The sequence below is a fragment of the Palaemon carinicauda genome, chromosome 39, assembly GCF_036898095.1.
Source record: "Palaemon carinicauda isolate YSFRI2023 chromosome 39, ASM3689809v2, whole genome shotgun sequence".
Classification (NCBI taxonomy): Eukaryota; Metazoa; Arthropoda; class Malacostraca; order Decapoda; family Palaemonidae; genus Palaemon; species Palaemon carinicauda.
The window spans coordinates 14,380,385-14,405,912 of NC_090763.1; the positions used below are offsets into that span (position 1 = coordinate 14,380,385).

The following is a 25,528-nucleotide window of genomic DNA, read 5'->3' on the forward strand; positions in this document are numbered from 1 at the left end:
CGGGGACCTTCGGATGGAACCTCTCGGCCACTGCGTCGCGACGCTTGAGGATCAGGTTAGCCCACAGGTTAGCCACCTGGTGAGCGAGGAACTCAATCGAACGCGTGCCCGAGAGGAGGAAAGTCTCCAAAGCCTTCCTATTACTCTCCTTGGACAGATCCTCAGAGCGCAATAGGATGCCCAGAGATCCCAGCCAAACGTCCAGCCACGAAGTTGCCTGCATGGCACTCTTCGCGACCTTCTCAAGGTTCAGGATCTCCGACGCCGAGAACGTCACCTGCCGGGCGGAGAGCTTCTCGAGAGGAGTTCCCCTGGTCAGCTCTTCCATGGAATGATGGAGCGGAAGGGCCATACTGGACTCCCCCATGATCTTAAAGTACCTCCTCTGATGTACTCGAGGAGGTGGGAGGAGTTTGAACCCGGCAGAAGAACGACCGGAGGAGGCGAGCTCGGAGAGCTGGGCTTCGACTCTGTCCCTGGCCCCTTTCACCCCTTTGGACCAAGGCAAAGCTGCACTGGACTTACGGGGTTTCTGGGTGCCGTAGACTTCGTCTAGCACCGTGTCCTTGCCCTCACGAGGGGCAGTCTCCGGGTCCTTAAACTTGTTGAGCTGCCTCATCAAGCCTAGGACCTGCCAGAAAGCGTGCTCCGACTCGAACTGGTCTCCTTCTTGCGGACTGGCAGCTAAGTCTCCGGTCCCCAAAGGCTCATCTTGGGGAGATACGTGGACGTCCTCCCGGGGTTTAGTTGGCTCTGGACGTATCCTGGATGACGATTTAGGAATCGTCTTGGAGTCCTTGGGCTCCCTCCTAGGAGGAATACAGGACTCCAGCAAAGAGGTCCGGAAGGGGGCTTCCTCGCGAGTAGCTTCTCTCCGAAGAGGAGGGGTTCCTCCCATTGGTGCCGTGGGAGACAGCCCTGCCTCGCTGGACTCTCCTGAGGAAGGAGATAACTCGTCTACAGGAGAAGGAGAAACAGCACGCGTAGGAGAAGGCGTAGGAGTCCTTCTAACCGACCTCTTGGGAGCCAACTTCTCCCGAGGAGAAGTCACCACGAAGTCCACTCCTCTCCTTCTCTTCAGTGGGAGTGAGCCTGCCGTTGGTTTAAGTCCCATATCAACGAGGGCGGGCTTCACAGCCTGAACCACTGCGTTCATAATGTGACGGAACCAAGGCTGACGGGTAACTGACGCAGTGTCAGTTATCCCCGCTGGAGGGAAGGGGATCTCCTGATCCTTCGGAGTAGACACCACGGGGCCTGCCTGAAAAGAAGAGGAAAAAGAGTGTTGCATGGACCTCTCCGTAGAGCCTTCCTGGTCCTGGTGGGTAATCCTACGCTTGCGCGGAGGCGATCCAGAGGCTGATCTGGAAGTCCGTGTCCCTGTCGGTTGGCCGCGCTGATGTTCCCTGCGGGAATGGGAATCGCGGCGGTTCTCACGCGAAAAGTCATTCAAGGAATCGCGCGCGGGCGATTTCCAAAAGGGCGGGCGCATTGCCGCGTGTGGAAGAATGCGCGTGGGTGCGTTCGCTAGAGGGCGAGGTGGCGCGTGGGCGCGCTGGCGAGTTGGCACGCGGGCGGGCAGGCGAAAGGACACGATGGCGCGTTGGCGAGGGAACGCGTTGGCGCGCACGTGAAGGAGCACGACACCGCGCGGGTGAAGGTGTGCGCTGAGCACTAGGCGATCGACGGCGGCGCGTAGGAGAACGGCGATGATCAGGCGAAAAAAGTCGCGAGCGACTTGGCGTTTGCCAGGCGGAGAGCACTGGCGCGTTGGAGAACGCTGGCGCGATGGCGAGCGAAGTCGCGTGCGTTACGGAGAACGATGGCACGTACCACGAACAGGCGAACGACTGCACGCAGGCGATTTATAGCGCGGACAAGTCGGAGACCTGGGGCGATCAGACTGAAGAGGGCGAGGGCGCTCAGGAGAGCGCTTGCGCACAGGCGAGTGATCACGTGAACGCGCAGGAGAACGTTGGCGCGCAGTAAGATTACTGCGCACATCTGAAGAGTTGGACGAACGCGCAGGCGAACGCTCACGAACAGGAACTACGCGCCCTTCTGCTCCGGCGCGGAGCAGAAGGGCGCGCAGGGGCGCGTGGGCGAGGCGATGGGTTAGTACCCTTGCCTAAGTCCAGATCAGGTGATCGTGGACGAGATGATGATCGTTGGCGTGCTAGGCGCACATCAGGCACAGGTTGAGCAATAGCGCGGCTGCGCACAGGAGAACGAAGGCGCTCAGGAGAACGTGGGCGCGCAACGCGCACATCAGGAACATGAGGGCGCTGCTTCGCAGGAGACCTGCGAGAAGGAGAGTGCTGGCGAGCAGGTGATCGCTGCCGCGCAGGGGAGCGCTGGCGAGCAGGTGATCGCTGCCGAACAGGAGAGCGCTGGCGAGTTAAGTCCGAAGATTTTAACTCTGGGGAGCGCTTGAGCGCTACTGCACGCGAACGCGCAGGTGGGCGCGCAGGGGAACCCTGACGCACAAGGGACTTACCCACACCGTGAGTAGAGTCCCTTAACCCCGAAGGGATCGGTGCCTTTTAGATAACAGGGAGAGAAGGCGCCCAAACCGCATCTGCAGCCAGGAACGGAGAAGGCAGGTCGGAAGGTCTGGCAGGTGTAGGGGATCGCGAACGATCCGGGGAGAGGTCAAGGGGCGCTGCTGTGACGGGCTGCTCCTGACGGGGGGGCTCCTCCTTAGGGGGAGGATCAGGAGAGTACGACCCAAAGAGGCGCCTCCTAACTCCTTTATAGGGAGAAGGAAGGACTCTGCTGCGAAGAGGCCGATGGGCCTTACGTCGAATACGACCACGAGGAAGGGTGTACGGGTTATCAGTCCTCCGAAGAGGAGTCTCTGTCAGCGCGCTCCCCCGAGGGGGAGACCCGCCCGCAGGAGAGACCGTGGGACTCCCCTCCCCCCTCGGAGGATCTTCGGAGGGAGGAGGAGAGCCATCAGCAACGTCCGCAACAGGAGCAGTATCAAGGGTTTGACCAGACCCGTCGGAAGGCTCGGCCAAAACAGTGTCGACAAAATCCGAAGGGAATACCTCCGGTATTACCGGCGACTGTTTGACCGCAGCCCCCAACTGGATCAGGTCAAACAAGGCTTCCTTGGAGGGCGTGCCCTTAAGCCCCAAGGAAGCCCAAAGCTGAAACAAATCATTATTAGCAACAGTTTGATCAAATTCCTCAAAATCCAAATTATCCTACCCCCGGAGGAGAAGAGGGAGCTGCCACGCTAGGGAGGCAACGCCCTCTCCCGCACCCCGAGGTCGGGAAACACCACAAGGGCCTGCGCTACCACTCGGCAGCCTCTCACGAGAGACCGATCGAGTGGGAGCTTCGGAGGAGGTTCGGGCGGCGGAAGAGGAGTCCTTGGAGCCTTCCTTCTTCAAGGTTGCCCCTGAAGGAGAACGGTCTCTCTTAGACTTCTTCTTACGCCGGCGGCCGAACTTCTCCCACTGGGAGGCAGACCACTCCCTACACTCACTGCACGTATTCTCCCTATCACACCGTCGGCCTCGGCACTGCGGGTAAAGGGTGTGAGGATCGGTGTCCTCCGCTGACATGAAGGTCCCACAAGGGCGGCCAGCGAGTCCAGAACACTTGCGCATAACGATGACAACGGTCAAGCCAACTTCCAAGCACACAGAACTAGAAAAAGTCAAAAAACAAATTAAGGCTGTCATTAACGAGGACGAAAAACAGCAACGTCTGTCTTCGTCCGAGCCAAAAAGTGAAGGGGACAACTCACAGGTGTGGGGGGGGGGGGGGTAGCAAGCTACCCCTTCCCTACCCCCTGCTAACTAGCGGGGGGGTAGTTAACCCTCGTTAAAAACTTAATGGCTCGTCATTTCAGCTACGCCGAAAGTAAACCCATGTAAATAGCGTGGTTTGTATTTCGGTTACGGAACACTTTTATCTTTCGTAGCTATACAAACCTGACACCTTTAACAGGAGTATGACTTCAGCAAAGCTGGAAATGACTCTTAAAACTTTTAATGAGGTAAATAATGATTGACTCTCGGGTGGTAGTTGGATGGCCAGCCAACAGGTAGAGTAAACCTCATTTTGACCTTCAAGTATAAGACTGGGAATTATGCTTATTGACAATCCTCTCCCTGTGAGCATTTTTTGGCATGCATTTCCCGCAGAACAAGACCAAGTACAGGTAGGAGAAGGAGTACTTGATATGTGGTTTGGCCTAGAAAATGAGCTCATTGCATGTACAGATGATGCTATTCTCTTTGGATCAATTCCATTATCTGAATGTATATCTAGGATTGGTGAATCCCTTAATGGAAATCTAGCTAAAATTAGTGCACGGTGCAAAATATCGCGTTAACTCTAATAGTCATGCCTTTTATATCATAAGGCTCATAGCCACACAGTATTCTGGAAGTAATTCCAGCAATGACTAAATTGTGGAATGATCTTCCTAATTGGGCAGTTAATCAGTGGAAATTCAAAAGTTCAAACTTGCAGTGAATGTTTTTATGTTGAATAGGTTGACATAAGTCTCTCTTTAGTTTATATATGAAAGATCTATTTCAAATTTGTTATTGTTCTTAAAATGACAAATTCGAAGATAATTTGTATTTTTCCTAGCCATACAAACCTTAGCTATTTACATTGGGTTTACCTTTTAGCGCAGCTGAAATGGCGAGCCATTAGAATTTAACGAGGGTGTATTACCCCCGCGCTAGTTAGCGAGGGGTAGGGAAGTGGTAGATAGCTACCCCCCCCCCCTCACACACACCGGTGAAGCTCACTTTCATTTAGAGGTAGGACTTGTCTTGGGGGACAGGGCTAGCGGGCAAATATGTGTAAATAGCTAAGGTTTGTATGGTTAGGAAAAATACAAATTATCTTCAAATTTGTCATTTGTTCCGTAACCGAAATACAAACCACGCTATTTACATTGGGTGACTTACCCCTTAGGTAGGGTGGAAAGTCCCCAGCCATACTGGCTTTGGCTTTACCCGGGGACTCAGAATCCGAGTGAGTCGCACTCGAGAAAAGGAGTCCCTGCACCTCACAAGTTCCTTGCTCCGCAAGGAACCGTGTGGCCTACATAAGCTTGTGTGTGAAGGAAGAAGTGTGACCCGTCCTAGGCAGTTGACCTGGAGTTCCAGAAGGAACTCTGGGTTAGGACGTTCCCAATACCACCTCGTCAGGGTATGGGGGACGCGACAGTATTGACTCAATACTCGGAACACAAGGAAGCATGGTTTACCTGCAGAGGTTCGAGGTCAGCTATGCAGAGACCAGGATGCTGCTTCCCAGTAGAGGGGATGATGAAGAAAGAAGTAAGGGCCAGACATACTTCTCTCGTTCATGCAGACTAAAACCTGATAATAATGCCCTCAACCTTCTGCTACCTGTCCAAAAAGGAGCCTGAGGTTAGACCAGCTGTTGTGTAGCCACCACAGAGCGATAGAAAACGTATCGAAACTCCTGTGGGTCACGCCCTGCAGGAAGCGGGCTGAGAAGGTCATTAGACGCTTCCAGACTCCAGCTTGTAGCACCTGCGTCACAGAGTAGTATTACTCGAAGGCGAGGGACGTTGCGATGTATCCGACATCGTGCTGTAGGGCGACGTGACGGGGGAGGGTCTGGAGTCAGGTCGAGATGAATGTCCTTGAGTCCGAGCTGAAGAGGTATACTGGTGACTCTCCCCCGTGTCCTTCTTGTGCTCCCAAACCGGCTGCAACTGAGGACAAACTGCAGTTGTTCCCAAAGCTAACCTCTCGATTCCTTTACTGGCAAGAAGGAGAAGGTTTTGGGATATCAGATAAAGAATGGTGACTCGAAATCTTGAAGGAATTGGACCGAAGGGCCGGGACCCCAAGATTCTGAGTCTAGCCAACAACTCAGGAGCGAACCTGAATGTTGCCTTCCCCCATTCCTTAGAAAGGACGGAGTCGTACGAGACCAAGAAGATTGCTTACACACTGGCCGCGGCCAGAGTGAGCAGGAGCCCCAAGACGGAATACGATCAGAGGCCTGACGTAAAGGGTCTTGAGAAGATCTCTTAAGGGACTAAAAAGTCCGAGCCATGCTACAAGTTGGAGGTCTCACTCCGACTAGGGCAGTGACGTTCGCAGCTTTGCATGAGCGAGAAAAGTTCCAGCGGAAAGGAAAAAGTTATTCCTTTAAGCCTGAAGGTCAGGGAAAGGCTGAGCGACAGGCTTCATTGCCGAGAGCGGAAAGGAGTTTCCTCCCGCCAAAAGGCAATAAGATCGTTATTGCTGGAGAAGAGGCCTCAAGGGAAGAGGTATATCTCCCACGACACCAACCACTGAAGACTCTCCACTTCGCCTGGAAGACCCCTGCGGATGACTATCGCAGATGACGCGACCTCCGTCCTGCGACTGTAGCGGGTTGTCTCTTCTTGAGGAGGAGGCGTAGTGTCTCCAGGCATGAAGCCGAAGCGACGCCCCGGCTCGTGAAAGATTTGCAGTGTGGTTGTTTGAGTAGCCTGTGCCGTGGGAGAAGCTCTCCCGGGAGTTCCGTCAGGGGAAGCAGAGGGTCCAGAAACCGTTCTGCGCATAGTCCCAGTGGAGCTCTCAGGCCATTGAAAGGTTGACAGACAACCTGGTCTTGTTGAGACCCATTCTCAACAGACAACAAAGGAGGGAAGACGCAGGCGTCGATGTTGTCCCACCATCACCGGAAGGCATCTTGCCAGAGTCTCGGGGTCTGAGACTGGGGGGAAGAACAGCGGAAGCTTGAGGTTCCAAGCTGTCGCGATCAGGTCCCCCAGACCAGGACTTGCTGGTTACTCAAGGTCAAAGACCCCCAGGTACACTCTTTCTACGAGGCTCTGCTCGGATAGTCGGAGAGAACATTCCTCTGCCCAGAATGAGAGAGCCGATGGTGGTATTGAGAGTATCTCAAATCATCTCAGTATCTCTACTGCAAGATGCGAAGGTGTGAAACTGCGTCCCCTGCTGGTTAGAACACGCCAGAACCATGAAGTCGACGCGCACGGAGCGACTCGGCAGGAGCTGTAGGATCTGTAGAGGGGCCAGACTAAGGCCCCTAAGCCTGCCTGAATGATGGAGAGGTATCCTTCAGGTCCTGACCATAGGCCTGGACCGGAACATGCGCCCCCCCCCCCCCCTTTTCTTTGACGAGTCCGAGAACAGCATAAAAAAAGTGGGAAAAGGACGAGAATATCCACTCCCATCAAGAGGTTCCATAGGTCAACACCCATTGCAGGTCTAATCGTTCTGCTGGTCCCATAGGGGCCAGAAAGTCCGGTTAATCGTTGCTTTGAAACCACCGGAACTTGGGCCGCCCCACAGGGAACTTATCCTGAGGCGACCGTTCGGAACTTAGACGGGTTAATGAGGAAAAGAGAACTAGGAAACGTTCCAAGGTAGGGCTGAAAGCTCTGCTTAACTGAGAACAGGTACCGCGAGTCTCCTCAGCCTTGCCACAGTCAACTGAAGGGAAGGCTCGGAGGAGGTGGCACCAGAATCTGGCGTCCCCAGGCGGTCACCCATCCAAGTACCGACCAGAACCGACGTGGCTTAACCTCGCTGGACGGACGAGAAGCGGGGTTTCCAAACGTGGTAAGGCCGTTGACTCAAAATCATGGCTAGATACTCCAGATGTTGAGGCAAAAGAAGAGAAGGCTCCTAGCAAAATACCATGAACCCCCACTCATGGTAAGCATCCGGAAGCTTGTCCCGGCGCTGAAGAAGGTCGAACCCGAGCCTACCGGAGTTGACCAGACCTCCAAAAGGCGAAGGAGGCGGAAGCCTGCACCTGAGCGGCCATGAGGAAAGCAGGGAGAGTTCTCTGGGGAGAAAAACCTGCGATGCCACGGCGGGATCGCCACACTGCATCTTAAGCAGGAATACCTGTAGTCTAGGCTGAATTCCACGAGCTTCCTGGAAGATGGATGGAATGGAAACTGAAAGTACCCGTCCTTCCGATCCAGGGCCTAAGGAGTCCTGTCGCCTCGTTACCAGTCTGATCGATTCTGCTGTTCCACGCTGGACGAAGTTTGTTCGACAAACTTGATCAGGGCTGAGAGGTCGACTACGGAACTCCCGTCTCAGATACTTCCTTACAAGGAAGGATCGACTGAAGAAGCCGGAGGTGAAGCCGTCGACGATCCTATGCAGGACCTTCTCCTAAGGCATGGATCATTCGGCCCAAACGGGCAAACTCTTGCCGACCCTATGGCATAGAGGTTCAGAGACACTGAATTCGCTGACAGAGACGGCAGACGCGATATCCTTGGCTGATCACAGAGATCGTGCAGGAATGGGCATCGGGAAGCTGCCATCCGGATGAGTAACCTTAGGCATCCTCACAACATGAAACCTGCAAGGGGGGGTGCCAATCCTAGAGTTCGTGAACTCTGCCGCTCCCTCTAGGACTATGCCCTCCCGGGAGAGCCTCCCGTGCCACCTGTTCTTGACAGGAGGGAACTGCAATTGGACACCTTGTCTCAGTTGCCGTAGCCGGTCCGATAACTTAGGCCGACGTGGCTGAAAGCAAGAGGCGCTGGAGCCCTGCAGGGTCTGGAAGAAAGCGCCTTGGAGGAGTGAAAACGGAAGTCGACTTCCTTCGCACAGCCGCTGTCTATGTCTCTGTCCTTGGGCACAAACAAACTCTTCTCAAGGATGGAAGGGTGTCTGAGGTTGTCGATATCCACGGATGAGACACCCGAAAGGAGGCCCTCGGTCATTGCGTCCAGATGGTCCAACATCGAGCTTGCCCGCAAGTTTGATACTTGACGACGAAACGCCAAGGTGCTTGAGCCGAGAGGAGGAAAGTACCTATGACCTTCCTGTAGCTTCCTTGAACAAAACCTCGGGTCGCAACCGAGGAGGGAAAGGACCTGGTAAGCCCCATTCACGGGATGGAGAAGAGGAAGGGGTAAACCAGTCACCCCTTGGCCGATGGAGAAATCTCGAACGGAAAGCCCCCCGCCAAAAACCCTTCCAGGGAATGACGGGGAAGGGCTAACCCAGGTTCTGGAAAGAAGAATGTTGCTCAGACCTTCCTGAAGATTCTTCCTATTCTTGCATGTGCCATGCTCTGCGTTTACGGGGTGAGGCTGTGTTCTGGAAATACGCTCCAGAAGACTTGCCAGGCTGGCCATGCTGCGAAACCCCAATGGGAATCGCGGCCGCAATCGCCCTGGCGCTCGCGCGATGGTAAACCAATGGTTTGCGCATGGGCGAATGTGGAAGCGCCCATGCGCGGGCACGCAGGAACGCAAACGTAGGTGAGCGAAGGAGCGCAGAAGGAGGGCGAGCGTGGTAGGAAGGGCGAGAGCTGGTGGTCGGCGAGCGATAACCCATAGGCGAGCAATGGATACTGCAAGAATTAAGCCGACGTTCGCGCGACGGGACACCGTCGGTCCGCGCGACGGGACACCGTCGGTCCGCGCGACGGGACACCGTCGGTCCGCGCGACGGGACACCGTCGGTCCGCGCGACGGGACACCGTCGGTCCGCGCGACGGGACACCGTCGGTCCGCGCGACGGGACACCGTCGGTCCGCGCGACGGGACACCGTCGGTCCGCGCGACGGGACACCGTCGGTCCCGTTGGTTCGCGCGCGGGCGAACATTGGAGAGCATGTGCGCGGTCGCGCATGAGCGTAGGCGTGCGGTCACGCGGGCACGTGGGCGTGTGGACGCGCAGGCACGTGGGCGCGCGGGTGAGCGCAGGCGGTCGGGAGACCGATGACGCGTCGGCGGGCGATGGCGCGTTGACGAGCGATGGTGCGTTCTGGCGAGCAATAGCTCGTAGGAGAGTGAAGGCGCGTCGGCAAGCGATGGCGCGTCGGCAAGCGATGGCGCGTCGGCAAGCGATGGCGCGTCGGCAAGCGATGGCGCGTCGGCAAGCGATGGCGCGTCGGCAAGCGATGGCGCGTCGGCAAGCGACGGCGCGTTGGCGAGCGGTGGTTCGTTAACAAATCGCTAGCGCGCATGTGAAGAATCGCGCGGGCGCGTAGGCGACTGCCAACGCGAGAGAGACTAGCGATGGTAGCGCGCATCGCGCTAACAGAAGGCGCGCAGGTGCATCAGGAAGGTGAGCGCTGAAGCAAGCTGTTAATCAGGCGATCCTAGACAGTCAGAAAACCGTTGGCGCCCATTGTTGCGTGGCAAAGAAGGGCGCGCAGATGTGCGCTGGCGATTGAAGAAAGCTGGCGCACAGAAGGACAGAAGTAAAGGTGAGCGCTGGCGAGCAGGAGGAAGATCTACGGCAAGACTCAGCTACCGGAGATCGTGGTCCACAGCAGGCGAGCGCTAGATCGCTACTGATGGTGTTCAGGGGAACTGACACGCGTGGCAGATCGATGGCGATCGTTGACGCGTAGGAGATCGCTGACGAGCAGGTGAACGTTGACGCGTCTAAGGTCGCTGGCGAGCAGAAGGCAACGTGTGGAAGCCTGTGCGTAGAAGAAGAGTCCTTGACCCAGACCTGAACCGAAGTTCTAGATCGCGAGGGCGAACGTGGGCGCACAGGGCGCGTAACAGGAACCAACAGGAACAGCAGAGATGATCATCATGAGAGCGCTGACGAACAGGAGAGCGCTGGCGAACAGGAGAGCGCTGGCAAACAGGAGAGCGCTAGCGATCAGGAAAGCGCTGATGAGCAGGAGAGCGCCTGTAGCTAACACTGAGCAGGAGCAGGAGAGCACATAGCAGAAGGGCGCGCAGGGGAACCCTAACTCGCAAGGGAAGAACCCCCGTGGGAGGCAACCCTTTGCCCCGAAGGGATCGTTGTCCGTCGGGAGACTGATGTCCGTCGGAAGACCGTTGTCTGTCCGCCGGGAGACTGATGTCCGTCGGAAGACCGTTGTCTGTCCGCCGGGAGACTGATGTCCGTCGGAAGACCGTTGTCCGTCGGGAAGACCGTTGCCCGTCTGAAGACGAAGTCAGACTGCTGTCCATCTGCACCAGGGGCGGAAGATCAAGAAGAAGGAGTTGTAGGCTGCATACGGAGATTCAAAAAGGCGCCTCTTAGCACCCTTATAGGGAGATGGGAGGCCCTTACGACGAGGCAGACGGAGAGCATTACGGCGAAGGAGGCCAACAGCAACAATAGCAGAAGAATCCTCCGAAGAGGAGTCTATGAGTGTACTCTCTCGCGAACGAAATAGAAACACTTCGTAGAAGAGACTGGTCAGCCAGTGACCTAAAAGGAGCAATCCTCCGAAGAGGGGCTCCTGCAGTTGCCCAGCCCCTTGAGCGAAACTGCAGGTGCGACCGCTCAGCACCAAGAGCATAGTCGCACGAAAAAAAGGCAAGAGAAGAACCCCCAAAAGGAGAAAAACTCAAGCCTGGACAGGAAAAACTTCCCTCGGAAGGAGAGTTACCCACCCAAGGAGGCGAGCCTCCTGAGAGTTCTAAAATGAACTGGAGAGCTGTCAATCGGCACGGGAGTACTTCCAGAAGAAGGAGACACGCCCCTGACGAAAATACAAGTGGGGAGGCAGCAACAGCCGAATCCCCAGGCCTCAACAAGACAGCTCACACCGTAGCCATATTACATAAACGAACTAGATCGGTAACTGTAAAAAAATAAAACAAAAATCATTAGTACATATTCATTCCCCCGGGAAGGCTCCGAAGAGGAATCCCGAGGGAAAGGAACACAAGAATTACACAACAAGCACGTGCCCTCACAACCACTTACACTCACGGACGGAGAGCTGTAACCAACACAGAATTATAACAATTATCATTATGTAACTATGTAATTATGTAATTTAAAAATGAATGAACACTAAAGAAAGAACGAAAACCCCGAAAGGAATCGTTCTACAAAGCTGAAAAATTAACAAATACAATTAGATTCATAAACTAATTGAGACAAAACGTACGGCGTAGCAACCCCCCCACACGGGAAGGAAGCTACAAAGACGTAGTAACGTAGTAAAAGGGTGAACGACCTCAAGAAAGAGAGAGAAAGACCGAAGTCAAACTCGATCGCGACCCATAAAAATACACCGTGGTGGCCTAAACTGCCGAGGGCTCCACGGAGATATCGTACACTACACACACAACACAAAACTCTGAAAAGGAAACTTACTGATTTCTATACTCAAATATATATACAAACATGAAAAAAATGTTTACATATATATTGAGCAAAAGAAAAGTAAGTGATTAAGTAAAGACAAAACAAACAATGGCTGCCAAGCGAGGACAAAGACAGAGACGTCTGTCCCAGTCCGAGCCAAAAGTGAAAGTGAGCTTCACCGGTGAGTGAGGGGGGGAGGGGTAGCTAGCTACGACTCCCCTACCCCCCGCTAACTAGCGCGGGGGTAATACACCCTCGTTAAATTCTAATGGCTCGCCATTTCAGCTGCGCTTAAAGGTAAACCCAATGTAAATAGCGTGGTTTGTATTTCGGTTACGGAACAAAAATATTTTATATTAATTGTTCATTACTTTTCTTATATTTTATTTATTTATTTATGGGTTATTTTTCCCAGTAGGAGCCCTTTGCCTTGTAGCCTTCTTCTTTTTCAACTAGGGTTGTAGCTTAGCAAATAGTAATTATAATAATAATAATAATAATAATAATAATAATAATAATAATAATAATAATGATGATGATGATGATAATTTGGACTCATTTCTACAGAGGAAAAAAACACATGAAAATTAGATAGCACAGAGACCATTTCACTAGTAACCTATGCTGAAAACAAACGAACTGTTTTTAAAATGATCAGGTGACCAATCACACCTTAAGAATCAGCAAGCAATTCTCAAGAGTTGTTACATTCGGTATATCATTTAAAAGCAGGTATCTTTTACAAGGGTAATCAGTTGTTTACTTCTTTTAATGGAGCTTTTCTCTGCTGGGTCATAGTTCAATTATTTTTTTCTGACAATGCATCAGTCTGCATATATGTTTGAGAGAGAGAGAGAGAGAGAGAGAGAGAGAGAGAGAGAGAGAGAGAGAGAGAGAGAGAGAGAGAGTGTGTGTGTGTGTGTGTGTGTGTGTGTGTGTGTTGATGGTCAGATTTCTAACATGTACATACCATGTTCCAAATCATGATTACTCTGTAAAGTTCCTCCCCATATTCATCTATAAAACTGTCTGATAAAATCATCTAGAAAGCACTTGAATTATAAAATCAAAAGTTTCTAAAGTTTCATACAAAAACAGCTCTAATACTGATTAATTATTTTTAAATTCCATCAGATTTCCCACAGCCCGATACGACAGTTTGGAATCCCCAAAACGATTTCTGAATCTGCCAGGACTAAAAAGATTCCCGTCACTTTGGCAACACCGGTTAGGACCTGATCTACCTCATTATTTCTAGCTCTCTTGCAGTCTTCAAACTAAAATCTCTTTCTCTGAATAACCCTGACACTGCATACTTTTCTTCCAAATTGCAATCCTTACCGTTACTATATACATACCACACACTTGTAGTACTTTAATCAACATATTTGGGTTTTACAAAGCCTTGTTCAGTCTCTAATTTACTATAATAAAGTGATAACCTCCACCTGGCTATCTGTAAGCAAAATGATTTTGAATAATAAAAAATGTGTTGTCCAATCTCTCAAAATTCCAGTGACACAAACTACGGTAGTAACGAGGTGCTAAAAAGCCAGCGACCAAATCAAAGAAAAATGACATTTGCATTCATATGCTTATTAAGATACTGTATATTTTGCAATACGGAGGTACCACGTTGGCACTATGAATGGGCTAATATAAGAGCAAGAAGGAAATCTTATCTTAAACTTCCTGTCAACATGTGTGGACTTGAAAGCATATATATTTCCTGTCAACAAGGTTGCATTTAGAAGCATGTAGTATATGAATATTGGGGAAAAATCCCTGAAATAATCAGAAGTGTAAAGCATTAGCTTTGTACCACGACAAAAACACATGAAGAATATTTGTGATGGATATAATAAATACAGGAAAAGAATTTAAGAGAAAAGTTATTGCTTCCACAGTAACCTATCTAAAGTTATGAGAGAAAAGACTAAAAAAAAATACCCTACTATCTATCTGTAATAAAGACAGAAAGCTGAAATACGAAATATATTTCCTTGATACGTGTTAATAAAGTATAAAAATCAACTTACAAGTTTTTTGCATTCTGCCTGTTTGACATTTAAAACTTCTGTCAAATTTGACACTTTGCTTCTCAACGATTTTATTTGAATCTTGGTTGACTGGTCAAGAAAGTCGTCAAATATAGCATCCTGCCCCTCATCCAGGTCGGCCAAATCTTCGTCATTTGCTTTCTCAGAGAATTCAACAGCCTCGCCCTTCTTATTTGGATGACATTCGGTTGATTCAGTATTTCCAACAACTTCTGAGAGAGTATTTTCATCTACGGTGGAAAGACTTTGTTTTTTATCGTCTTTATCTAAAATATCCAAAGTATTAACATGGTCATCTTTTCTTAAAATTTGCTCTGAGACTCTGTTTAATCCAATGCCACCAACTGCATGAGAATCATCACTTTCTCTTTGTCTTTGGCTACCACTACTTGAAGGGGAATTTATTCTGCTTGATCCATTATTCTCAGGTAGGTTGGTTTTGATAACCTGTAAAAAGAATAAAACTTATTATGAAAAGTGTAAGAGGACATATATATTTCTTTGGCCAGTTTCAGACATATAAATACTTTACAATTCTGATGAGATAGTTTTAACCTGTTGAAAAATTAAAATGATATTTTAATTATAAAATAAATTTTTGAATATACTTACCCGGTGAATATATAATAGCTGCTACTCAGCGGCTCGACAGAAAACACACTCAAAAACTCGCGAGCGATCGCTATGAAGGTTGCGGGTGTGACCACCAGCGCCAACTATCGGCCAGATACCACTCTTGCATGTAAACAAAACCTTCAATTCTTCTCGTCCCGCTGCGTCTCTATTGGGGAGGAAGGGAGGGCCTTGATTTTTATATATTCACCGGGTAAGTATATTCAAAAATTTATTTTATAATTAAAATATCATTTTTAAATATTTAACTTAGCCGGTGAATATATAATAGCTGATTCACACCCAAGGCGGTGGGTAGAGACCAGAGTTAATTAAGTTTACAGCGTATAAGCTAAGAGTTTTTGACAGTTATCAATATAACAAAACCAAAATATATAGGTACCTGGTAAGGAAGTTGACTTAGACGATTACTCTGCCTTGTAAGTCTGTCTTCCTCACGAAGCCCAGCGATCCTCTTAGGATGCTGAAAGACTCCCAGGAGCTGAAGTATAGAGGGTTGCAACCCATACTAACAGGACCTCATCAAAACCCCTAATCTGGGCGCTCTCAAGAAATGACTTTGACCACCCGCCAAATCAACAAGGATGCGAAAGGCTTCTTAGCCTTCCGTACATCCCAAAAAACATTTCAAGAGACAGATTAAAAAGGATATTGGAATTAGGGTAATGTAGTGGTAGAACCCTCACCCACTACTGCACTCGCTGCAACGAATGGACCCAGTGTGTAGCAGTCCTCGTAAAGAGTCTGGACATCTTTTAAGTAAAATGACGCGAACACTGACTTGCTTCTCCAAAAAGTCGCGTCCATAATACTTTGCAGAGATTTATTTTGCTTGAAGGCCACGGAGGTTGCTATAGTTCTAACTTCGTGCGTCTTAACCTTAAGCAACCATCGGTCTTTCTCATTCAAGTTAGAATGAGCTTCTCGTATTAAAAAATCTGATAAATATGACAAAGCATTCTTTGACATAGGCAATGATGGTTTCTCAACTGAGCACCATAATACCTCATATTTACCTCGTAATGACTTAGTACGAGCTAAATAGAACTTAAGAGCTCTAACAGGACATAATACTCTTTCCAGTTCGTTGCCTACGATCTCTGATAAGCAAGGAATATCAAAAGATTTAGGCCAAGGACGAGAAGGCAGTTCATTTTTTGGCCAGGAAACCAAGTTGAAGTGAACAAGTGGCTTTTTCTGTAGAAAAAACCGATGTTTTTACTGAAGGCATGAAGTTCACTGACCCTTTTAGCTGAAGCCAAGCACACTAGGAAAAGTGTCTTGAGGGTGAGATCCTTCAGGGAGGCTGAATGTAATGGCTCAAACCTGTCTGACATGAGGAACCTTATGACCACGTCTAAGTTCCATCCAGGAGTTGCCAAACGACGTTCCTTAGAGGTCTCGAAAGACTTAAGGAGATCTTGGAGATCTTTATTGTTGGAAAGATCTAAGCCTCTATGTCGAAAGACCGAAGCCAACATGCTCCTGTAGCCCTTAATCGTGGGAGCTGAAAGGGAGCGAACCTTTCTCAGATGTAAAAGAAAATCTGCGATTTGGGCTACAGAGGTACTGGACGAGGACACAGATGCTGACTTGCACCAGTCTCAAAAGACTTCCCACTTCGACTGGTATACTCTAATGGTAGAAGCTCTCCTCGCTCTTGCAATCGCACTGGCTGCCTCCTTCGAAAAGCCTCGAGATCTTGAGAGTCTTTCGATAGACTGAAGGAAGTCAGACGAAGAGCGGGGGAGGCTTTGATGGACATTCTTTACGTGGGGCTGACGTAACAGATCTACCCTTAGAGGAAGACTTCTTGGAAAGTCTATCAGCCATTGAAGTACCTCGGTGAACCACTCTCTCGCGGGCCAGAGGGTAGCAACCAACGTCAACCTTGTCCCTTCGTGAGAGGCGAACTTCTGCAGTACCTTGTTGACTATCTTGAATGGTGGGAATGCATATAAGTCCAGAAGAGACCAATCCAGTAGAAACGCGTTTATGTGGATTGCTTCTGTATCTAGGACTGGAGAGCAATAGATTGGTAACCTTTTGGTCAACGAGGAGGCAAAGAGGTCTATGGTGGGTTGACCCCAAGTAGCCCAAAGACTCTTGCCCACGTCCTTGTGGAGGGTCCATTCCGTGTGTATCACCTGACTCCTCCGACTGAGACAGTCTGCCAAGACGTTCAAGTCCCCCTGGATGAATCTCGTCAACAGGGAGATGCCTCGATTTCTTGACCATAGGAGAAGGTCCCTTGCGATCTCGAGCAGCGTGAAGGAGTGTGTGCCTCCTTGCTTGGAGATGTACGCCAAAGTTGTGGTGTTGTCTGAGTTGACCTCTACCACTTAGTTTCGAAGAAGCTTTCGAATATCATCAAGGCCAAGTGGACTGCTAATAGCTCCTTGCCGTTGATGTGCATGCTCTTCTGACTTGAGGTCCACAGACCCGAGCATTCCCGACCGTCCAGGGTCGCACCCCAACCCAAATCCGACGCGTCTGAGAACAACACGTGGTTTGGGTTCTTGACTGCTAGGGATAGTCCCTCTCTCAGACTGATATTGCCGTCCCACCATTTCAGGCATGCCTTTACTGGTTCGGAGACAGGGAATGATACCGTCTCTAACGTCTTGTCCTAGTTCCAGTGAGAGGCTAGATGGAACCGGAGAGGCAGAAGGTGTAGTCTCCCTAGTGAGACAAACTGCTCCAGGGATGAGAGAGTCCCTACGAGACTGTTCCAACTCCTGACTGAACAAACGTTTTCTTTTCAGCATTAGTTGGACTTCGAGCAGGGCTTGTTCTATTCGGTGGCAGACGGAAAAGCCCGAAAAAAAACTGGACTGCGAATCTCCATCCCCAAAAATAGAATAATCTGGGATGGGATCAGTTGGGACTTTTAGGTTGACCAAAAGTCCCAACTCCCTGGCCAGACTCAACGTCCAATGTAGATCCTGCAGACAGCGAAGACTGGACGATGCTCTGAGAAGCCAGTCGTCCAAGTACAGGGAGGCTCGGATCCCCGATAGATGGAGGGATTTTGCCACATTCCTCATGAGCCTCGTAAACCCGAGAGGAGCAGGACTGAGGCCAAAGCACAGGGCTCGTTGGTACCCCACATTCCTGTAAACAAACCTCAGAAACGGTTGGGAATCCGGGTGTATAGGAATGTGGAAGTATGCCTCCTGAATGTCGAAAGAGACCATCCAGTCGCCTTCCATAAATGCTGTCAAGACAGCCTGGTAGACTTCATCGTGAAGTTTGTCTTGACAATGAACACATTGAGCGCACTTGCCTCTTACGTACTCCTGCAGTGAACATGGCTGCCAGAGAGAACGTGGCTGTCAGATCATAGGAGCCATCCCTGAAAGCCTTGTTTATGCATGACATAATTGTACAGCAAAACTTCAAACGCTCGAAAATAGCTCTGAAGTCGACCATAAAATCTTGGAGCGTCTCATGGCCAGGCGCCAGGGAGAGTCTATGAGGTTTGAGAAGTCTATCTGGGCAGAGGCAGGAACTCCCAAGCCGAGAACTTCTCTCGTGTCATATCAGACTCTCGCTCTATAAGCCAGCTTAAAAGTAGGGAAAGCAAAGGCTGTCTCCCCCAAACTCCTCCTGGTGATAAACCAGTCGCCTAGCAAACGTAAAGCTCTCTTAGAAGAGCGAGAGAGCACTAGCTTATGAAACAACGGCTTCGAAGTAGCTAGGCCTAGTGTAAACTCTGACGTTTAGGCGAACGAGGAGCAGCAGTTACAAAAAGATCCGGACAAAGATCCTTAAAAATCAGTAAGATTTATTTAAAGTCCATAGAGGGCTAAGCAGCTTTAGGCTCCTCTCCGTCTGACAGAGTCCTCAAGGGAATATCAGTAGGAGGGGGAACAGCAACTTCCTCATCTGAAGGAACCTTGTCCGACAATAGCCGAGTCTCAAGCAAGGGAGAGACCTACCGTGGTGGCAATGCTTTACAAGCAGAGTCCACACGCACTGGTGCATTAGTAGCGGACCAGGACGCAACGTCATGTAACTGCTTGACAGTCTGTGAACTGTCAACAACAACAGGTGCGTGAGGACGCACAGCGTCCACTCGAGACTGCTTTGACCGCCTAGTCTGAGCAGTCAAAACAACTCTAGAATGCGGAGGTTGACGCTCAGCGTCAAAACAAGTCAACTCCGATGGTTGGCGAACGTCCTGAACGTCAACAGGAGCATCAGCAAGTGGCCAAACGTCCAAATGCGACTGAAAATCCACACGAGACCGCATCGAGTGTGGTTCTAAACAACCTGATTGACGTGACTTGGCTACGCCAACGTCAACAGGACGCACAAAGGAACGTTTGGGTGGCTGAAGGCCAGGATCTCGATGAGATAAACGGCTAGGCTCAACGGACTTATCGGCAGAATAGTCTTCCATAAGGGAGGCAAGCTTATTCTGCATGCCTTGCCGTACAACCCATTTAGGATCAACGGGAATGGTTGCGGTAAGAGACGAGGGTAACGTCTGTGACTGCAAAACCTTGCCTACAAAAAGACTCTCGGAGTCTGTGTTACGCTTTTGTTTAGGCGGCTAGCAGTCTTCTGATGACTGCATAGGGTCAGAGCTGTCCTAATAGTTAAAACCAGGACGCTGGACCTGTCCTGAAAGGACTGACTTTCGCTTAAAGGGCCTCGAAACCTTGTTCCACGGTTTCTTATACGAAAAGCCTTCGGATGACGAGGAGAAAATCGTCTCTCTCGCCTTATGGTAGGGGTGATCTTGGTGAGATACACCTGATACCATAGAGGGAACGTCTGTTCGCTGATCAAGGCCTCTCGAACCCATAAGTCGTACGACATTACTTCTCCCTTGGGCTTGGGAGCTTGCAAGAGGTCTCGGACTAGGCGAACGACAGGCACGAACAGACGAACCCTCGGTCGCAACACTGATAACACTTTGCGCAATATCACTTTATCACTACGATTTTCTGTTTTGCACTTATTTCACTGAAATCAAATTTTTTAACAATTCACATTAGGTATGAATAAAACTGATTTCTACCTGAAGCACGCAATTCTACCCTCATCAAAAGGTTATAATTGCGAAATCAGTCGTATAATGTAAGCACATTTATACCAGCAAAAAAACAGTAAACATATTTTAAGATAAAAAGATCAGTGGCTGGGGAAGAGACTAAACACTAGTTCATTCAAAAACTACGTTTTCAATCTCTCACCGTACAGTGCCTTGGGACGAGACTAAAAACTAAAAACGTTTTATCCTTTCTCCCCGTACAGAGACTAGGGACGAGAGTAACTCGAGAACAACGTTACTCGCTTGGGACGAGATAAAGATCGGAACGTTCTCTCTCCTCTCTCTCCCTCCGTCTCTATCTCTCTCTCTCTCTCTCTCTCTCTTGATTTCGCACCGAAGAGAAGAGCCCACTTACGTTTCGTCAAAAAACAGGTTATTTGACCAAAGGAAAAAACTGAAAGGTTTTTCAATTAAAAAGTTCCTTTAAAATAGAATTTAAAACATTTAAGCTTTGAAAGAAGAATGAACAAAACGTCAGAATCGATTTACTCTTTCTGCAAAGTGAAACCGTGATACTCTCTCTCTCTATCGTAACGATAGAGCGCAAACTGCGTAGCATGAATAAACTAAACGTCAGTTCATCTTTGAAACAGTACGAAGACTATTCAAAGAAAATCTTTCATAAAATATCTACTAAAAAATATTCATTTAATAAGTTTTAAATCATTAGCTCTGTAAACGTTATTTACGATTGAAAGGGCTCAACGTTGTTTAACTTCGGTTTCCAAGTTAGGACCGCCTACTCTCAGGAAAGGTCGCATATAAACAAATCATTAAAATTTATCTTGATGTTTATTATAAATGGAAAGCTAATCGAAGAGGCCTAATAAAGGCGGGTGAGATATAAAATATATAGAGGAAAATCTATAATTAATTTATAACGTGATAAGATAATTGCTAAAAGCCTAAACACACTTCCGTACTAAGGGAAGGGTCGGCCATTTTAAAGTCAAGGAAAGTCCAAAAAACAATCCAAAGTCATCAAAAATTAAATCTATCCAAAAACGAGTTCAAGATTTAAGTTGAAGATAAAACACCTGTACTGCGAAAGCTCAAACCAAAATGAAGTACTTCACCAAATATGTTGAGAAAACTCCAGGTTCTACAGCGAGTAATGATACGTCTTGTCGTCAACGTCGACAGAGAAGAATTGAAGGTTTTGTTTACATGCAAGAGTGGTATCTGGCCGATAGTTGGCGCTGGTGGTCACACCCGCAACCTTCATAGCGATCGCTCGCGAGTTTTTGAGTGTGTTTTCTGTCGAGCCGCTGAGTAGCAGCTATTATATATTCACCGGCTAAGTTAAATATTTAAAAATCAAATTTTCAAATAACAATAACTAAATATTTATTGATAAGACCACTTGATATATAATTTGAAAATAACTTCAACATAGAGTACAATGATACACATTTTCATTTAATCAGAGGAATTTACAGTTTAATTTTAGCCCTCCAACAGCATACTCATAGGAGGTAACAGTACAAAAAAACATAACTTCATCATAAGGCCTGAATTTGGAGAGCAAAGTAAAAGATAAAAGCTGACAATAAGCCAAAGATATCTTTTAAGTGGTATTTATAAAGAACACTGAACAAATGCAATGAGATTATCCATACAATAAAACTGTTCTTCACCTTATCAGTGACTATTTTAACTGCAATGGATCCTTTTCTACATAAGTTACGCATCCTCTCGTCAAGTTCTCGGTCAAGTTGTAACAGCGCCTCATCTTCGGACAACATTTTGTTTCACTGACATCTGATAGTGCCTGTATAAAGTAATATCCTGTAGTTATTTACACTATTAACAAATGATAAATTAATGTATTGAAAATAATCCCATAATTAGGAACAACATAAAAAATCAAAAGTCTATAGGCTATACTGTAGTACAATAGCCACTATAACCTTGTCGAGGAAATTTTTTATAGTAGAGTATCCACTTTATCCTTGTCAAGAACATTTTTATTAGCAGTTTGTAAACTACATTATCTACTCATTCCTTGTCAAAGACATTTTTCATCAACAATTTATATAGAACAGTATCAGGTCATTCCTTTCAAGAAAATTTTTACTGGCCTTATGATATTTTGATTATAAAATAAATTTTTGAATATACTTACCCGGTGAATATATAATAGCTGACGTCTCGGACGGCTCGACAGATACCAAAAACTCGCGAGCGATCGCCATGAAGGTTGCGGGTGTGACCACCAGCGCCGACTATCGGCCAGATACCGCATATACCTGTCAAGGTCTCCAGTTCTTCTAAGTCCGCTGGGTCTCTATCGGGGAGGAAGGGAGGGCCTTTAATTTATATATTCACCGGGTAAGTATATTCAAAAATTTATTTTATAATCAAAATATCATTTTTAAATATTAAACTTAGCCGGTGAATATATAATAGCTGATTCACACCCATGGTGGTGGGTAGAGACCAGTATTAATACAATAAAGGCGTATATGCTCATGAGTTTTTGACAATTATATCATAACAAAACCCACATAAATAAAGGTACCTGGTAAGGAAGCTGACTCTGACGATTACTCTGCCTTATTAGTCCGCTTTCCTCACGAAGCCCAGCCATCCTCTCAGGATGCTGAAAGACTCCCAGGAGCTGTTATATCCAGGGCGACCACCCATACAACAGGACCTCATCAATACCCTTAATCTGGGCGCTCTCAAGAAACGACATTTGACCACCCGCCAAATCAAAAAGGATGCGAAAGACTTCCCAGTCTTCCGTACAACCCAAGACAATATTAAAAACATTTCAAGAGAAGATTAAAAGGATATTGGGATTAAGGGAATGTAGTGGTAGAACCCTCACCCACTACTGCACTCGCTGCAACGAATGGACCCAGGGTGTAGCAGTCCTCATAAAGAGTCTGGACGTCTTTTAAGTAAAATGAAGCGAACACCGACTTGCTCCTCCAAAAGGTCGCGTCCATAATACTTCGCAGAGACCTGTTTTGCTTAAAAGCCACGGAAGTTGCTATCGCTCTTACTTCGTGCGTCTTGACCTTAAGTAAACAACGATCTTTCTCACTTAAATGAGAATGTGCCTCTCAGATTAAAAATGATATTTTAATTATAAAATAAATTTTTGAATATACTTACCCGGTGAATATATAATAGCTGCAACTCTGTTGCTCGACAGACAAAAAAACAGTAAAAACTCGCCAGCGATAGCTATACAGGTTGTGGGTGTGCCCACCAGCGCCAACTGTCGGCCAGATACCACTCTCGATGTAAACAAAGACTCAATTTCTTCTCATCCCACTGCGTCTCTATTGGGGAGGAAGGGAGGGTCGTTTAATTTATATATTCACCGGGTAAGTATATTCAAAAATTTATTTTATAATTAAAATATCATTTTTAAATATTTAACTTAGCCGGTGAATATATAATAGCTGATTCACACCCAAGGAGGTGGGTAGAGACCAGAGTTAAATATGTTTACATCGTATAAGCTAAGAGTTTTTTATTTCATTTTGGCAGTTATCAATATAACAAAACCAAAATAAATAGGTACCTGGTAAGGAAGTCGACTTAGACGATTACTCTGCCTTGTAAGTACGTCTTCCTTACGGAGCCCAGCGATCCTCTTAGGATGCTGACAGACCCCCAGGAGCTGAAGTATCAAGGGCTGCAACCCATACAACAGGACCTCATCAAACCCCTAATCTGGGCGCTCTCAAGAAATGACTTTGACCACCCGCCAAATCAACCAGGATGCGAAAGGCTTCTTAGCCTTCCGGACAACCCATAAAAACATTAAAACATTTCAAGAGACAGATTAAAAGGATATGGAATTAGGGAATAGTAGTGGTTGAGCCCTCACCCACTACTGCACTCGCTGCTACGAATGGTCCCAGTGTGTAGCAGTTCTCGTAAAGAGACTGGACATCTTTTAAGTAAAATGACGTGAACACTGACTTGCTTCTCCAATAGGTTGCGTTCATGATACTTTGCAGAGATCTATTTTGCTTAAAGGCCACGGAAGTTGCTACAGCTCTAACCTCGTGCGTCTTAACCTTAAGCAAAGATCGGTCTTCCTCACTCAAGTGTGAATGAGCTTCTCGTATTAACAATCTAATAAAACATGACAAAGCATTCTTTGACATATGCAAGGATGGTTTCTTAACCGAACACCATAACGCTTCAGATTGGCCTCGTAAAGGTTTAGTACGAGCTAAGTAGAACTTAAGAGCTCTAACAGGGCATAAGACTCTTTCTAGTTCATTGCCTACGATCTCCGATAAGCTAGGAATATCGTAAGATTTAGGCCAAGGACGAGAAGGTAGCTCATTTTTGGCTAGAAAACCAAGTTGCAGAGAACAAGTAGCTTTTTCTGACGAAAATCCGATGTTCTTGCTGAAGGCATGAATCTCACTGACTCTTTTAGCCGAGGCTAAGCATACCAGGAAAAGAGTCTTAAGAGTGAGATCTTTCAGGGAGGCTGACTGTAAAGGCTCAAACCTGTCTGACATGAGGAATCTTAGGACCACGTCTAAATTCCACCCAGGAGTAGCCAAACGACGCTCCTTAGTGGTCTCGAAAGACTTAAGGAGGTCTTGCAGATCTTTATTGTTGGAAAGATCTAAGCCTCTATGCCGGAAGACCGATGCCAACATGCTTCTATAGCCCTTGATAGTGGGAGCTGAAAGGGATCGTCCTTTTCTCAGGTATAAGAGAAAATCAGCTATTTGGGCTACAGAGGTACTGGTCGAGGATACAGAAACTGACTTGCACCAGTCTCGGAAGACTTCCCACTTCGATTGGTAGACTCTAATGGTAGATGCTCTCCTTGCTCTAGCAATCGCACTGGCTGCCTCCTTCGAAAAGCCTCTAGCTCTCGAGAGTCTTTCGATAGTCTGAAGGCAGTCAGACGAAGAGCGTGGAGGCTTTGGTGTACCTTCTTTACGTGTGGCTGACGTAGAAGGTCTACTCTTAGAGGAAGACTTCTGGGAACGTCTACTAACCATCGAAGTACCTCGGTGAACCATTCTCTCGCGGGCCAGAGGGGAGCAACTAACGTCAACCTTGTCCCTTCGTGAGAGGCGAACTTCTGCAGTACCTTGTTGACAATCTTGAATGGTGGGAATACGTAAAGATCCAGATGTGACCAATCTAGGAGGAAGGCATCTACAGTGAACCCTCGCTACTTCGCGGTTCGACCATCGCGGATTCACCACTTCGCGGATTTTTTTCATAACCCATGTATATACATATATCGCGGATTTTCCTGAAATATCGAAAATACCGCGATGTGACCGATGGTGCGAGATTGGAGAAAGTAAGGAAAATTGAATCATGATCGATTTTCAATATAAATGAAACTTTGAGGAGCAACAAAGATATCATTTGTTAGAGAGATAGAGAGAGGTAAGGAATGGGAGGTAGTGAAAAGTAGCCCACAGAGAGAGAGAGAGAGAGAGAGAGAGAGAGAGAGGTAGAGAGAGAGAGAGAGAGAGAGAGAGAGGTAGAGAGAGAGAGAGAGAGAGAGAGAGAGAGAGAGGGGGGGGGTTTAAATGTAATAACCGAAAAAATATGATAGGTTATAACACATTGGTGCTTATGTAATATCAACTGTATACTGTAGACGGTTTGAATAAGTTAAGAAATGGTATAAATGATACTTTGTTAGTGTATTCGTACACACTCAAGAGCGGCAGCTAGATGACAGCTGATCTAATCACAGCCAA

At 47.9% G+C, this 25,528-nt stretch overlaps 1 protein-coding gene across 1 annotated transcript in view; it reads right to left on the minus strand.

Moving 5' to 3' along the window:
• LOC137631016 (testis-expressed protein 9-like) overlaps positions 1 to 25,528 on the minus strand; it is a 104,846-nt gene that overhangs the window by 52,090 nt on the left and 27,228 nt on the right. Inside the window, exons 2-3 of the mRNA XM_068362563.1 lie at positions 21,455 to 21,588; positions 14,102 to 14,569 (exon numbers count right to left, since the gene is read on the minus strand). Coding sequence (XP_068218664.1) covers positions 14,102 to 14,569; positions 21,455 to 21,562 — 576 coding nt within the window. The 5' untranslated portion in view covers positions 21,563 to 21,588. The remainder of the gene's footprint in view (positions 1 to 14,101; positions 14,570 to 21,454; positions 21,589 to 25,528) is intronic.